The following is a 17,085-nucleotide window of genomic DNA, read 5'->3' as shown; positions in this document are numbered from 1 at the left end:
ACGCAGCGCTAGTCCTGTGCAAGCCTCTGGAGTGCTTCAAAAGAAGTGGAGTTAGCCGTTGGTTGCAGTTCACAATCTTACCACTGGATGTCGCTAAATCTCGTACACAAGCTTTTTTAAAGCAGCACAAACTTTGTGGGTTTTGATTACTGATGATGCAGTTGAAGATGCTGTGGAGTGTAAGAATTCTGAATTATTTCTAGGTCACCATTCAGAGCAAATTAGTGACATTCTTTTGCACAAAAGGTCAAATTTCCATGCTCCTGATGAATACATTAAGACATTTCCTGAATACTAAAATCATGGACTTCTGTGTATTTATAATACACTTGCACATCCAATATTCACATAATTTCCTGTATAAATTTGGTTTCAAGTGTTCGTGTGCCTCATGCTCATGACCCACACGTGCAGTGGACATGCAAGATACAAACTTAATAATAATTCCCCTATAGTATCACTGACAACTCTATCACAAGCAGTGCAAACATTTTGGGAACATGAAGCCATCTGATGCTTTGTAAACAACTGATTGTCTGAGGTGGCAGAGATCAGGTCCACACACACACACACACGTACAAGCACACACACTGGCCCTCACCTCCTCGCTGTGATGTTATCAGTTGTGACAGTGCTGTGGAACTATTTGGATAGGGATGTGATACACTACTCTCCATGCTTATCAAATCTCCCAGAGAGGAGACTATTAACTCGGAGCAAATTGTGCCATGTAGCTTAAAGGGGCTTGTCTGTTCCAATATGCCTAATATCTCTGTTTGTTGTCACAGTGTAAAGTAGTCAGCTGTGCTCTGTCTGGTGATAGCAAAAGCACATTTGTCACAGCTTCTCACCTTATACTCTTTCTCTATTTTCCTCTCCTATCCTATCACATTATTCTTGAGTATCTTGTCAATGCTTATATGGCTATTATGTTTATACAACTTGTAATTTGTCTATACTTACAGAGCTTAAAGAAGACAAGGAGGTTATTAGGTTATGAATTAGCTTTTAATAATTACTATATAATAATTTAATGTTTGTTAGTACTAAAATCTATCTGTACTGTTAGGGATACACAATAAACGTGTAGATATTGAACGGAAATTATTTAGCATCTCAACTCAACTCAACTTTATTTATATAGCGCTTTTTACAATTTTCATTGTTACAAAGCAGCTGTACATGAGACACATTTAATACAAGTATGAATTCTAAAGCAGCCCCCCCGGCCAGGCAGATAGTGCAAAACAATATGCAAACGGTGGTGAGGAACCCAAAACTCCCATCGAGAAAAAAAACCTCAGGGGAACCCAGGCCCAACCAGGGGATTCCAGTTCCCCTCTGGCAAAAGCTGCTGCCTCTGCACAAGCTCATCAGTGCTTGCACAACAAGGCTTAATAAAAATATAAAAATTAAAGATTATCATTAACAATCTAATAGCATTTGAAATGTTGTAGAAAAAAAACAAAGTTGTCGCGTCCTTTATCCAGCTCTATCCTCTTAGCACTTGTCAGGTCACCGCTTCCCATTCTCAGCTCTGCCATCAGGTCTGGGCATGAACTGCATCCTGCGGTAACCTTGGAACAAAGAGACAAGACTGGCTGAGAGTAGAGTACTGTTCTGCACTCTTTGATGCAACAAGTACATCATTTATTGTTGGATGTGTTCCTGGTTCCGGTTGATCTAAATAATGCAGCCTAAATCCTCTGAGGATTAATATTATGGAGGTGTAGTGTATGCAAGATTAAAAAGATGAGTCTTTAGTCTAGATTTAAACTGACAGAGTGTGTCTGCCTCCCGGACCGTGCAGGGAAGAATATTCCAAAGTTTAGGCGCTAGATAAGAAAAGGATCTACCACCTGCACTTGATTTTGAAATTCTAGGTATTACCAACTGACAGGACCCCTTAGAGCGTAATGTACGTGGTGGTCTGTAATACAATAGAAGTTCATTCAAATACTGCGGCGCTAGACCATGTAGGGCTTTATAGGTAATAAGCAAGATCTTAAAGTTAATGCGATGCTTTATAGGTAACCAGTGCAAGGTTGACAGAACCGGGGTTATATGCTCATACTTTTTTGTACGTGTAAGAACTCGAGCTGCCGCGTTTTGAACCAGTTGCAGTTTTTGTAATAGGCCCGCAGGGCAACCACCTAGAAGTGCATTACAGTAATCTAGTCTTGATGTCATGAATGCATGAATTAATTTCTCTGCATCTGACAGTGACAGCATATGACGTAATTTAGATATATTCTTAAGATGGAAAAATGCAATTTTACAGGTGTTGGCGACATGGCTTTCAAATGAGAGAGTACTGTCAAATACAACGCCAAGATTCTTAGCTGATGACGAGGATTTTATGGAGCAACCGTCAATCGTTAAGCAGTATTCTTGGTTGTTACGCATAGCAGTTTTCGGTCCAGTAAGTAACACTTCTGTTTTGTCCGAGTTTAGTAGTAAAAAATTGTTACTCATCCACATTTTTAAGTCAACTATGCAATCCTTTATTCGATGAAACTGCTGGGTTTCATCGAATTACATCTTTAAAAATTGTAATTGTAGGAATACAAAACCACTGAGAAATTTCTCGAAATATCTTCTTTTGTGATCCACAGAAGAGTCCTATGCAGGTTTCGAATGACATGAACGTGAATAAATGACAGAAATTTTATTTAGGCGAACTATCTCGTTAATGCATAACACTTATATTAATATATCTGGTTCAAAGAGACTCAAAATGATGGAGCAATACACAACACAAGATGCTAAAATACTCTTCCTGAACCTCAAAAGCAGAAGTCAAGCGCAGTCGTTCTTGCTCGTAGGTACAAATGGGCTCAACAAAAACGTCAAACTAATAGGGAACAACTCAACCTGCTTTTACCGCTTTGAACGTGATAAAGAGGTCAGCTGTCTGAATCTGAAAGCATGCGCTGTGTGCTTCAGACAGACAGGTGTGTGAGTGTGCCCACGCTGATACACTGATCGCAAACTCCGGGACATTGATGTCCTAGTGGATTTCTCATTCCATGACTCGTTGCTTTGAGGCAACACGTGTCAAATCACACCCTCACCATCACAATTTGCGGTCATAGCGCATGTCCATCACCGTGGATGCAGGGTCAAAAAGGAAGACGTGGACTAAAAACCAGCGCGGAAGGCCGTCTTGGGAATGAGGTGAACTTTGGACAAGCTAGACAAGCCAAACATGGTCCACATAACCCTAATAAGTCTGTGTTCTGATGGTTACCATGACAACACAGAGGCTGATATATTTACAATGACAAGATGGTTTAGTTCCGTTCTCTCTGACAGAAAAGAAGTGACAGACAGAAAGAGCGTATCTTTCTTGTTTTTTAGTCCCATTATGGAGATTGTTATGTGGAATGCAAAAAGCCAGTCTCACGGCAATATGGCATATAGAATCTATCAATGCATGTTCATGGACAAGAATATCCCATTTTTTTGTGTCAGTGAGCACAACAAAAACTCGAGTTTCACAAGGTGGCAAAACAACGATAATTGAAATGCCCTCCCTAACCCCGCCCCTAAACATAACGTCACAGGGGAAACGTCAAAACACACCAATGAGATCGTAGGAAATAGGAATTCACACGAATGAGCCACCTTGAAAAAGGGTGAATTCCCATCAGATTGCATTGATATATATTTTTACATATGAAAGAAGCTGCATTTTAAAATACATTGGATTAAAAGTCGTGCTGGGTGACACAAAAACGTCATGCTGACGGACACGAAAAAAGGTGGAAACTGAACTCCCTTGAGACTGAATGGAAACATGTGAAAAATCACAACTCTTAAATTTATTTCCCAGACATTAATGAGATTAAACAGCCAATAGAAACTATCGCATACATGTCCTGCATCTCAGAGATTTTTTTCCCGATAAAAGCCAAAAATCTTGAGAAATATCAAACTGAGCTCAGATTTGTCATCAAAAGTCAACATTAAAGATCTCATTGTGAACTAATGTTCCATCAAACTGAACCAAATCCAGATTATTTTCAAAATTTATTTCACATCTCCGTACTCTTCATGTATTTTAACAATCGTTGTCTCCTTTGTGTCTATTTTGATATTTCTTAAGCAATCTTACTGTAGGAGACTAAAAGAAGACTTTAATTTGAGAACAATTGAGAACTACAGTATGCAACTTGAAATGAATGCAATGCAATTTTCCTCAGAGTTGCGGTTATTTACTGAACATACATTTTAGTGTTTAAAGTTAATTTACTTTATTAAGTAAAAGAAATCCCGCTTCCGACCTGTGTGTGTGGAGTTTGCATGTTCTCCCCGTGCCTCGGGGGTTTCCTCCGGGTACTCCGGTTTCCTCCCCTGGTCCAAAGACATGCATGGTAGGTTGATTGGCATCTCTGGAAAAATTGTCCGTAGGGTGTGAGTGCGTGAGTGAATGAGTGAGTGTGTGTGCCCTGCGATGGGTTGGCACTCCATCCAGGGTGTATCCTGCCTTGATGCCCAATGACTCCTGATATAGGCGCAGGCTCCCCGTGACCCGAGATAGTTCGGATAAGCGGTAGAAAATGGATGGATGGAAGTAAAAGAAACACCAGTAAGACGGAGAAAGTGGCACACAAGAGATCAAGAGAAGAAATGAAACATGGTTTCATCTTAACAACATAAATATATGTTACTTTTGTGAAGCCATCTTAACTTCCGGAGTCCTGTTCACATTCACAAACAAAAGAGTGGCTGTTGATTATTTCTGAAACCGAGAAGAACCGTAACTTGGCTAAACTTGTATCTCCAATATTTTGCATTTAGACTGCGATACCAAACTCAACCGCTAGATATCAATGTACCATACAGTTTGTTTAAATGTGACCAAACAGGACTCGTTCAACAAATAGTTTATTTCATAAAATGAACATACAACCAAATTCAACAAATCGTTTATTTAATATAATTATTATACGGTAAAAAAATATTTAAATTACTATTAACATAAATTACATTAAATAATTAATTATATTATTAGACACAAGCCAAACACAAAAACCGGAAGTTAACTGGAGGTCAGGCGCGCGTGCGTCCGATGAAACAATCTTTAGGGAAAACGGATCCTAAAGACAGCCTTTTTAGGTCACTCCTCCCCAATTTACCTTCATTCTTACATGTTAGCAGATTGAAGTCACCAGCCACAGAAGTAGATAAATCAATTGTGACATTTCTGTATGGAGCGTTTTGCATTTAATTAGCACAAGACACTCTGAAGAATGTTGAATTATCTGAAGACACGCCTGCGTAAAGCAGAAATCAGGTTGTCTGTTAAGATGCTCGGAATTAAGCCGTCAGGAACTGGCACTGTCCATTTATTTGTGGCTTTCACTTAATTTCGCTCAGCGTTCTCCTGTAAGGCCGCACATCTGATAGCTAATTATTTAGCAGCTGGCAGAGGCTGCCAGATTACAGCAAACACCTTCATCGGCTTGATTCTGTTGACAAAATCCACTTTCCATCCAACGTTTCTAATAGCCCAACTTGCTGTTTAGTGGCTCTGATTAGCATAGACTTGTGAAGCTGATAGACAAGGAAAAAAGTGATTCGAAGTGAACTCTTCTGCCTTGTTTCAAACGTTATTGCAGGTACAATATTCGGCACCGAGAACAGATCATTACACGACCCCTCAGGCCTGTGAACAGGGAGGCGTATTGACTCTGCCAGTCCCAGCGGCCTTGTATCTTTTCTTGCTCTCCGTCGGTGTATGAGAACTCTGGAGTTGGATAATAGGGGATCTGACGCTTCCTGTAAAGGAGATTTTATTGATCGTGACAGTGTGGACAGACCCTTATTTGTCCGGTTGGTATTAAACGCTCCCAGCTCTTTATATTTAAAGGTTGATAAAAAATACATGGAGTGTGGCAGTAATGGGTTATATAAGAGAGTTCATGTGATTGGTCCATCACAGAGGTGTTGTGTGTACACAGAACAATGTATTTCCCACTGGATTTCCCCAAATGTCTGTCCTCATAAAGACAGATATTGGAGGACAACCGTTTGAGAGTGACCATACAATAAAAAACTATTTGAGATATTTAAAAAGAAGTAGGCACACAACATCTCCTAAAATTAAATTAAATATATAACTTATATATATATATATTGCTTATAAAATGTTTTGAGCTCTGTCTGAACAAGGCCTATAGGAATGAAGTGTCTCATTTTAAAAATGCTCCCCATCTCTCTCTCTCTCTCTCTCTCTCTCTCTCATTAACAGAACTGTACTGGGGGGTCAATTGCTCTGTAGCCAATTTGTTAGCAGTGCATGCTTGACCGTGCTGCCCCTAACTAATATATCACAGACATCTGGATTAGTTCACACACACACCACATACTCTAGACTATCTCGCCTGAATCACTTAACATTCATGGAGTCTTGTTATGACGCAGAAATTGTTGCAGTTGAAAGTATTGTTTTGCTTTTGATATTCAGAACGCTGTTTGGTAGCTATACTCTTAAGTGAAAAAGAAAAGAATGCTTTTATCAGGTTGTACTGAAAATAAAACAAATAAAAATTGGGTATATTAATATCTAAATAATATCTCATCATGTTTCATCTAGGCTATTTTTCCGTAATTATGAGTTTTGGCAAAGGTTTTCAATGATACAGTTGAAAGTAAAAGTATGTGAACCCTTTGGGCTTACTTGGATTTCTTCATAAATTGGTCATAAAATGTGTTCTGATCTTCACTTTGAACACTTTTGTAAAGAGGAATGGTCCAAAATTTCTCCTGACCGTTGTGATGGGGCCGCTCTGCAACTATAGGAAACGTTTGGTTGAGGTTATTGCTGCCAAAGGAGGGTCAACCAGTTATTAAACCCAAAGGTTCACATACTTTTTACACCCTGCACTATGAATTTTTACATGTTGTGTTCAATAAAAACATGTTTTTGCGGTATTAGTTTAAGCAGACTGTGTTTCTCTATTGTTGTGACTTAGATGAAGATCAGAACCCATTTATAATCAATTTATGAAGAAATCCAAGTAAGCCCAAAGGGTTCACATACTTTTTCTTTCAACTGTATTAAAGTACCTGCATGTTCCCTGTTGAGAAAAACAGCATATGCTGGGTAAGGTATGTTTTGATGATGGTTTGACCACAAGCTTAAACCAGGGCTGCGTTCACCCCTGACAAAACGTTTTTAAACAGGACCGGCGGTATGGTTGAACACCCTGTTGTGATGACGCAAGAGTTTAACTATGGCGGCTGAGATGGCCATTCTTTGTGTTCTTATTTGAAGAATTTTCGGAGCCTGATGAAATCGGTATAAATATGAGTTGAATACTGCAAAAAACATGTCCTCTAATATCTTCAATTGTTGTGTATACACATTTTTAAACGACTTCACTTGGACCTATGCGAGCTGTCTCTTTAATATCGCGTGGGTTATATACAAGTTGCTGCAGATTGGCCAGACAGTATGGATGCACCCACCAAACAAGAGAAAAATTTCTCATATTCCTGACGTTGTGAATTTCCGTTTTGTCACTTTTTTATTAGTCTCAGCCTCACCTGTTGGGTGAAAATCATATGCCAATGTCACACCTTTCTGGATACGCTTCAGCACGTTCGAAGTCGTCATCTGATTGGTTGATTATCACATGATTTCCGGAATACATGCGGGTCGCGTTCTTTAACGGTCCGGCTGAAAATATAAAAGCCTTCTGATCTAAGAAGTAAGCTGCGGTGTTAACAACGGTTGCTAAGAGAATTCATCACGATATACTTAACGCTCCATTCTGAAATGTGAAGTTCATGGCATAAATTTATAATCATTGTTGGTTCTGTTATTTCGTAAAATGAACATCTGTCTGTTACTGCTGGGACATATCCACGCCTCTAAACATGACCAGCACAAAACGAAACATTTAAAAAAAGTTGTTAAATCTACTGACAAAGTCGATAATGTTGATGTCACTAATGTTGATGTGTTGAGCACCTCTGGGTCCTTTTTATTAGTTAAATTGACACCAGTTTCTACCAGGTTTAAAATGCACATATTCTACGGCTTTAAGACCTAGCGGAAGCGTCCTCCGCAATCTGGTAAGTTTATCTTTTCTATGTAGTGCACACTTGTACCCTAAATGTTATCTTAATGTTTACATTTTGATATTGTTAATTACCTGCCACCCCTGCTGAAAAACTACCACCAGAAAGTCTACTGGATTTAATGGTTGTTTGTGAATTGGTTTTAAGGGAAACTATAATGGTCCCAGTGAGTGTCTAATGTTTGGGATGTTACTGTACACATGGTGGGGTGTTATCTGAAGGATGGGAACCAATAGAACACCATTACATCCTATAAAATGTTTTTTTTATAATGGTTTTGTGGTTTTTATGGTTTATAATGAAAGTTTTTAGAGATGATCTTGAGTAAAGAATACATTTTTCTGAGCACATTTTTCTTTTCTTTTTGAACCTCAGTAAATTTTAGTTGAGGATGTAAAATCTATAGAAGAATATGAACACTAACTGTGTTTGTGTGTTTCTACAGTATGTGTGTGCTCACACACTCAACAATATTCCAGTATGATGTCAGCAGTGTTGACCTCCACAGCGTCCTACGGGACTTGGAGAAATGGGCCGACAGAGAGAGATGTTTAACAGGCAGGTCTTGAGAAGGCTGGTGATACAGACTCGGCATCAGAATAAAATATTGGTTCTGTGGCTCAGTTCCAGATAACTATTAATAGAGCGGCAAACTTCATACAGAACCGCACACAGACAGATTAGAAGCGTAGAGCCCAGTGGCTGTGATGGGATATGAAAGTTGTACAGGGTTTGTGATTGTTTGTTTGTTTGTGTGAATGAATCTCTCCGTTGAGAGCTTTGTGTATTTTTCATGTGTCATATGCTGCTGGGATCAGGGAGACTTAAGGCACAGACATTTTTACAAATGTGTGCTGAGTTTGATGTCTTGTGAACTGTTCCTTTAAGCTTGATCTTTGGTTTTAATTCCTTTCAAAAGAGTATAAAGATGCTTTTTTTCTCACCTTACTTCATGTTTTCTCTTTTTCATCTCTTTATCTCTCCCCATCCTTAGTTATTCTCCGGCCCTTTGGGCTACAGAAATGAATAAAGATGGCTCGTATAACTTTCGATCACCATGGAAACACAGCACTCCCAGGGACTTAGGAGAAAGAAGCCGACACCAAAATCTGTGAGGAATGTTCCGGCACGCTTCAGAGGAGCAGTGTACAGCGATGCCTCCCTTCCACCCCGGCTGTTCTTTCTTCACTATACGTGACACAGTCAACACACACCCTGTAACGCTGCCATGCTGCCCAGAGACTGGGCATGTGCACTCCTGAGGTGTTTGAGGTGAGAAGGTTGGTGTTTTTTGGAGAGAGCTGGCAGTGATGTTCTCTCTTATACCATTAAAGCTGATGTGGATCAACTTGGGAGGCTAGAAATGTTGGTCTGATAACTGGATTCCATTTGTTAAGGGCATCAATCATGACTGGGAGAATGCAGGATTGTGCAAAAAATTTGATGGTCTGCATTGCAGAAAACAAGATCCATGGGGCGAGGTCGGATCCTAGATCCTCACACTTTATATACTGTACTAAGCTGCAATTTAGAGAGTAAATTGCAACCCGTGGTCGCTAACTTTTGCTCCTATTAACGTCTAAATTCTACAAAGTCTACATTTGATTAATAAAAAAATGTTACACAAAAGTTGTGTTTCGCTTTAACTTTACGTCAAACACGAATTAAGCATTTTGCGCGAGTAAATTACATAAAGTCATTGCAAAGACGCGTAGGCCTTTACCCGAATTCGAGAATGACGTGAATCTGGTGCCGCAATTGCTGCGAACGCCCGTCAATCGTCTTCCACGAAGGTTGACATTTTTTTTCAGGTCACGTCACTCGCCAGTTAACTCAACTCAACTTTATTTACATAGTGCTTTTTACAATTTTCATTGTTACAAAGAAGCTGTACATGAGACACATTGAATACAAAAAAAACAACTAAAGGCATATACCTGTAAAAACAAGAAAAAGGTGAAAACAATAAAAGACAGACATACAAATGCTCCACTCACACAATATGCATACATATTTACACACATTGACATGGATGCACACACGCAAACACACTCGCACACACGCACAGTGAAAGTACACATAGGAGAGAGATCCACAGGTCAAATATTAAACGGACTATAAATTCTTATATGCAATATTAATTATGTCTAACTTCTAAATTCTAAATTAATAACAAACTTTTCCCACGAGTACTAAAGAAGGTGGATAAATGGAATAAATATTAGCAAAAATAAATAGCACCACAAAATTGTACAAGAACAATCAAAAGGTCGTTCAAAACAAAATGTGTCAGAACACTGAGCAATAAAGTCGAGACATTTTTTGCATACGCCTTTAAGTAATGATCACAATTAAATATATATTAACCCAAACCCTGACCCTTAATCTAATAAAATACGTTATTAAAAGTACATAAATAAATAACGTTTGTCTTCAGCAAGTTTGTTTTTCCATCAAAACAATAACTTTAGTTTCAGCGGAAATGGTAGAGCAACAGCACAAGTATGACATGCATTGTGGCAAAACTGCTGCTGGAAACTGTTGACCAATAAAAATGCAGTGGGAGGAGACTGCATCCAGTGTCGACCAATTAAAATGGAGGGAAGGAGACTGGATCTGGATCCAACAATGCTCCCTGGATCTCGCGTTCTGCAGTGAGGAGCTATTGTAAAAAATTCAATCTATGAGATCTTGGTTTTTGAAATTGTAAAATCTTATATAATTAAGAAATCTCAAATCAAAACGTTTCAAGATGAAAATTAGTTCTTTAGTTTGGTCTTGACTCAATCTCGCACTGTCTTGGTCTCAAATCTTTAAAGAATTGCTTGGAACAAAAGAAAAAACCTTCTCTAAACATTAAACCTGTATGGTTTCTTTAAAGGCTTCACAGTGACAGGTTGGAGAATAGGCTTGCAAGAGCATGAGACATGTGAGTATTTCTTTATAGATATAGTTTTTGTTAAAGCACGTGATTATCAATATCATTAATCAGACGATTCTCTCGGTCACGAGTGTGCGTGTGTGAATGATCAGGCTGATGAGCTCCATGCGCTTCTAATCAAGTCATCAGGACTAATGCTCCCCAAAATATTCAATGACGGATTTAGCATTTGTAATCAATATGTATATGAGAGCAAAAAGAAAAAGGTGAAATTGTATGTGTGTGATTGAAAGTCTAGCAGAAAAGAATGTGCACAAGCAGCCTAAAATATAAAAAAAGTCTGATTGTTTTGCACTGAGAAGAGAATGCAATGAAACAGTACGCTCATGTCGGTCTGAAGATCAGCTGATCCTTGTGTCTTCTCATGTCCCTGGATTTGTTTTCTACTGAAAGCAGGAATTCTCGATCTCTTCTCAGCCTAGAGACTTCCGTCTCATCTCACTCTGAGCCTCTACGGTGATCCCGCGGCTTCACATACTAGCTGACTCATATTTCTCTCCATGCTTCTGGAAAAGAACTCTCTATACTTTATAGAGTTTGACAAATGTCTCTGTGTTTGATAAGGAACAGATCTATATAAATGTAAGAGTCTGATGACCACTGAAACCTCATGAGATGTGAATTGTGTCCGTGAGGTACAAGTCGAGACTATAGAGCGTCATAAAATTAATTTGAAATTGTTCGAAAGTTTGAAGCAGGAGTGCAGGCATCAGAGTTTTGCTGGAATATTTTATGAAATTTTTTATTTTTATTAAACTCTATAGGGCTGTCACAATATCAGATTTTCACTTCACGGTAACCATGGCCAAAATAATTTGCAGTTACAATAATATCACCATAAATATTTCATTTCTTTCTTTATATATTTTTAAATGATCAAATAATGCAATAAGTAAAATTCATCTTTAAATTTGTTTTCGTGTTTTCTCATTTGCTGGTCAACAAATCACACTTAAAAATTAGCGTGTAAGGATTAGAGAGTTTGTAACCAAAACTTGAAACAGGTTCCGAATGATTTACGATATTATCATAGTTTTTCTCATGGTATCAATAATCATGGTTTTAATGTGATGCCCCCAAAAAAATGCACTTTAAACCTTACATTTTCTGTCAAAAGCATTAGAAAAAAGATTTAGTGCAAGAATATTCCAGTTATAAAGTAATTATTTTGGAAGTTTATATGTTAATGTAATAAAATGAAGATAATGAAGATTTGCTTGCTATCCATAATGTCTCAAGTATGAGATTGGACTCTAACTCTACAGTGTGAATAACCATCATCTTCATCAAAATCATCAAAAGTGACCCCTCATCCAAGCAAATGTGGAACAGAAACAGAAAACCTCTTTCAATGCTAATCATGTAAAACCCTAACACAAGTGTCATAAAACTCCACCCATTCTCTCAGCTGACTAAACCAGAACAGGTTTAACTGCAATTGTCTTCACTTCCTTATTTATTCCCGAATGTTTGTGTTTATAAAGCTATCTGTGACAGAAACTAATGTTAAAAACCTGCTGAAGCCTGAAACCTGTAGATGAGCACTCCACCCACAGTCCAAGAGAGAAGCAAGTGTCTGGTGAGTCAAACTCTAACATTTAGAAATCTGCGTATACTAGTTATCTGTGACAAATGACCCAATTTAAACTTTTGTTTGTGTCAGTTTTAGAGATAAACAACCGACGATTTCTGTCAATGATTGTTGACCTGTGAATTCATCGCTCCTTTGATTGGATCATGGGGTCTTCACAGAGCAAAGATAAGATGCATTGCTCCAGGTACCTGAAGGGCAAAGGCCCGCCAGCGCTGACAGAGATCCGTGAGTTTCTGAGCTCCTTCTACTGATCATGACAATGAAAGTATCACTTCATACAGAAGTACTGGGATGCTGTTCTTATTTTTCTTTAAATGTCCTTGCATGTATAGCAAAATACTTAACCTAGTGACATTTATTGCAAAATAAATTGCAAAATGTATTTGAACACTTTATAGTTGCCAAAGTTACTGTAACATCTTTATAATGTTATGAACTACAAGCACAGGGTTATTCTGCAGGGCACCTTTGAACATTTAAGTAGAACTGATTTAACATATTAAAATATTAATAGCAAAATATGGTTTGGAGAACTGAGGTTAGCTCTGAGAAATGAATTATTTGCATAGAAATCTAAGTTTACAGATGCTATACACTGTATATCGATGCTGTCCTTCTAAAACCATGTGACCTTATTTCTGTATTTTTTTTTAAATCATTATTATCTGTCACCTTTTATGTTTGGGGATGGGTATCGTTAAGATTTTAACGGCATTACTATTCCTACCGATACTGGTTATTGGTCCGGTACTTTACAGTTTTCTTATCGGTGCTTTTGGATATTTTTTTAAAATAAAAAATAAGACCAAAAATAATGAATTAATGAAAAGAATAACAGTGCTTTATTTTCTGCAATGTAAAATAAATTGTATTCAGCGCAGACCAGCAGTATTAAAAGAAGTGGGTTGGTTCATCATAGCTTCCCGCATAAAAATGAATGCATTTTTTATATTTAAATGTATTTTAATGGACAGGTTTGTCCTATGCAAGTAAAGCCCTCAATTTTATCAAAGCAGAATCAATCAGAGCTTATCGATGCTTCGGTCTTTCATAATTTAGTGCCGGGGCTCTTTTAATACATGGTTTCAGTACCCATCCCTTTGCACATATCTAACCAATAAAATGGATAAAAAAGTGCTTGTCAACTAAAGTATTTAATCATTTAAAAAGTACAGTGTTTTTCCGTATCCTGAAAGAAATGTATTGGTTTTAATTGGCTTTTTCTTTTTACTGTGTGTTATGACCATATGAGCAGAATCTAATGGAACAAACAATAACAAAAAAGGCACTCTGATAAAGGAAGGAAACCAGCCCGAAGGCCAGATGAGTTGGACCCTCGAAAGAAGAAGCTTGCAGGGACATTCTGACTGTGACACCATTCAAATCGCCTTTCATTTTGAAGCTGGCATTCAGTCGGTGAGCTCATGTCATTTAAAGTGTATCACTTTGACAATGTATAGGTATCCAAGACAAAGTGAAATGACACACCTTTTGTGTAAGCAGTATGATTACGCTCGAAAGCATCTCAGTTATTTCTTTCTCTTCTCCGTGGAATCTTGTTCGACTTGTTTCTCACACACTTCCTGCAGGGCACTTACAGACAATGATGGATGTGTGCTGATAACAGCTGAATCCCCTGTTATGATAATGCCTGAAGTGTTTGTGTTTGTGGCTGATCTTCAAGTGTTGTCCGGCATAGTATGAATGTGTTTTTCCTTTTAAATCAGATGAGATCTAAACATTTCGCACTATGTGCGTGTTTGCTCCTAACATGGTGAACAAGGAAGATTATGTGGTGAAGAAGTTCAAAGTTTAAGTTGTAAGGAAAAGAAGTCGGTTTTCTGACAGAGAATCAGCATTTTTATAATAATAATAATTTATTTGATATATAACACACTTTATATGAAAAAGAATCCCAAAGTGCTACAAATTAAAAACAAAAGACGAAAAAAAGTTTGTCTAAAAAGGTTAGTTTTAAGGCCACTTTTGAAAGCACCCAGCGATTGCGTTGTCCTCGGATGGTCAGGGAGAGCATTCCTGAGCATAAGGCCCGATGGTGGGTTTGACGAGATGTGCTGAGGCAGAGCGGAGGCTACTTGTTGAGGTTTGTGGAGTGAGAAGTTCCTTGAGATGGGGAGGGGCATCACCATAGTTACACTGATGAGTGAGGAGAGAAACCTTGTACTGAATCCTTTAAGAGACAGGAAGCCGATGAAGGGATTTGAGGATGGGAGTGATATGATTGTACTTGCGCACCCTCATTAGATCCTTGCAGAATATACGGCAGCTTCTTGAAGCATTTGCCAGAGATCCCAATGAGGAGTGCATTACAGTTATCTAGCCTGTAGGAGGTGAAAAAAAGCATTCTAGATATATTGTGTCCATTCCAGTCCAAAATCAAACCTCAGGACTGACATCAAGTCATTCAACGGCAGTCTGAAAGCATGACAAGACGTATACAAATCAAGTTTATCACATAAAAAATAATTTTCAAACTTTTCCTAAATACATGTAGAAATATTACTGTTGTGTTGCTTAAAAGTGAATGTGAACTTGTTTTCTTCTCTGTATTTGAGTTCTGAAAACATACAGAGCCTCTTTTCTCTTATTTTGACCTGTTTCTCCAGTTGTCATTTTCTGCATATAATGCAAATGGGAAGTATATTTTATTTTACATTTGTAAGAAATATTTTAAGTAGTTAATCATTTTACCTAAATGCATTTTAAATCAGAAAACTGATATTGATATGGTCTCTTCATTTTTTCGCCGCTGTAGACGCAAAAGTGACACATTGCAGCTTTTTAAATGCTATCTATTTCTTATTTGTTTGATTAACTTTTGTCTTATTTAATGTTTTTAAATGTCTGCTGTTCTTGTTTTTTTTTCGGGGGGGGGATGTATTACTTGAGGAGGTAGCAAATTACAAACTACATTCAAACCCATGTTGCCTGCACAAGCACCAGAACTCAATGTATCATGCATGCTAACCCCTATGGAGTGGTTATAACGCTTTCTTTTTGTGTAAGAAATAGGTTTTATAACTTGCTGTAATATGTGAGTGATGACCATGAGTAACTCCCCCTGCAGGACAGACATCCACATCCCGGACACAGATACAAGGGTCTGGACTCTGTGGCATACCTGCCCAACAACAACACAGGGGCGAAGATTCTGCGGCTACTGGATGTGGCTTTCCAACACAAGATGGTGTTTACTGTGGTGGCCGACAGCAGTGGTGAATACTGTGTGTCACCTGCAGATATACCCCTAAAACCCATGGACAGGGGGCCTGAGAGGTATAAAAAATATATTTTGAGGTTATTTAATTTTATGTAAATACACAGAATGATAAATGTGCAGTGGGTTTTTTCACACAAACTTGTTGTCAGTATAAATCCCAGGACCACTGTTAAATCGCTGTTAAAGACATTGCTTAGTGCATCTGTAATGTTTGGTTAAATTCTCATCTAGTTATGGTCGTAATTGTTTTATCTGAATGTTTCAGCTTGGGCTATCCGGATCCAAACTACCTTAAAACAGTGACGAAAGTTCTAAAGCAAAAGGGGATCAAATGAAACAAGATGAGCTACTTTTACTGTGGATTACTAACCTCACTATGACCAGAATATGAAGGTTGAAGGCACATATGTTTTTATATTTATGAAGAAGGTCACTGTCATGTGCGAAATGTTTTCTGAATTTGCCAGTTCAGAAGAGATCTTTTCTGTAAGCTTCTTGAGAATCTGTTTCTGTCTGTTTGTAAGGTTATAACATTTTCTATTTAAAAAAGGAAGCCTTCTTACAGGAAGTAGTATGGTATTCTGAATAATTAAGCTACTGTTTGTTGACTCCTTGTGGTTGTAAAGTTTTACAATTATTTTAAATTAAATAAAATGGAGAAATTCTGTTTAGAGTTTCAATTATTAGTTTACACTTAAAATGTGTGAAATTCTTTATTTGCTAAAAAAATGACAAGTTAAAAGACGGCAAGCATTGCATTCTCCTCCGCACCAATGTTCACATCCTGCCAGGTGAAGTCAACACATCCCCTGCAATATTTCTCCCTCGCCTGAAACGCATCTGCACTTTGCCGAATGTGAACTTTCCCAGGCTGACGTTGCTCCTCTGTTCTCCTCAAACTGAATTACACACCAGGCTTCATACACACAATAAAGAGTAATCGGATTGGCAGGCCCCATTAGAGAGAGACCCGTCATCTCCAGGGGCGTTCTTAAACCACTTTCTCCTGGACCATCCACCAGGAGTCATTCGTTCTGACTGTCATCCGCCACCACGGCTCTGACAGCTATCAAATCTGTTCCTGCCCCATCCTCCCTCAATCTACGTGTTTCTTGCGCTCCCCCTCACGCCCCCTGTTTTTGACCTGGAGGAGCCCGATTCTGTCTGAGTGTGTCACAAACCAGCTTGAGAATGCTGTGCTGGAATTTCCAGTTATAT

At 38.3% G+C, this 17,085-nt stretch overlaps 1 protein-coding gene across 1 annotated transcript; it reads left to right on the top strand.

The window, feature by feature from the left end:
- Positions 1 to 12,475: 12,475 nt before the first annotated feature.
- dtx3la (deltex E3 ubiquitin ligase 3L a) lies at positions 12,476 to 16,534 on the top strand. Its single transcript, XM_056738704.1, has 5 exons — positions 12,476 to 12,611; positions 12,696 to 12,851; positions 13,882 to 14,042; positions 15,715 to 15,923; positions 16,133 to 16,534. The coding sequence occupies exons 2-5, from the start codon at positions 12,770 to 12,772 to the stop codon at positions 16,200 to 16,202; spliced, it is 522 nt and encodes a 173-aa protein (XP_056594682.1). The 5' UTR covers positions 12,476 to 12,611; positions 12,696 to 12,769; the 3' UTR covers positions 16,203 to 16,534.
- Positions 16,535 to 17,085: the final 551 nt, after the last annotated feature.

The sequence above is a fragment of the Triplophysa dalaica genome, chromosome 23 (assembly GCF_015846415.1).
Source record: "Triplophysa dalaica isolate WHDGS20190420 chromosome 23, ASM1584641v1, whole genome shotgun sequence".
Classification (NCBI taxonomy): domain Eukaryota; kingdom Metazoa; phylum Chordata; class Actinopteri; order Cypriniformes; family Nemacheilidae; genus Triplophysa; species Triplophysa dalaica.
Note: the sequence above shows the minus strand (reverse complement) of the source record. Positions and strands in the feature narration are given on the sequence as shown.

Bases quoted from the DNA above. Each gene is read 5' to 3' on its own strand.
- dtx3la (XM_056738704.1), top strand. From the start codon at position 12,770: ATGGGGTCTTCACAGAGCAAAGATAAGATGCATTGCTCCAGGTACCTG. The intron at 12,852-13,881 runs GTGAGTTTCTGA...CCATATGAGCAG, and splicing joins GCCAGCGCTGACAGAGATCC to AATCTAATGGAACAAACAAT. The intron at 14,043-15,714 runs GTGAGCTCATGT...CTCCCCCTGCAG, and splicing joins TTGAAGCTGGCATTCAGTCG to GACAGACATCCACATCCCGG.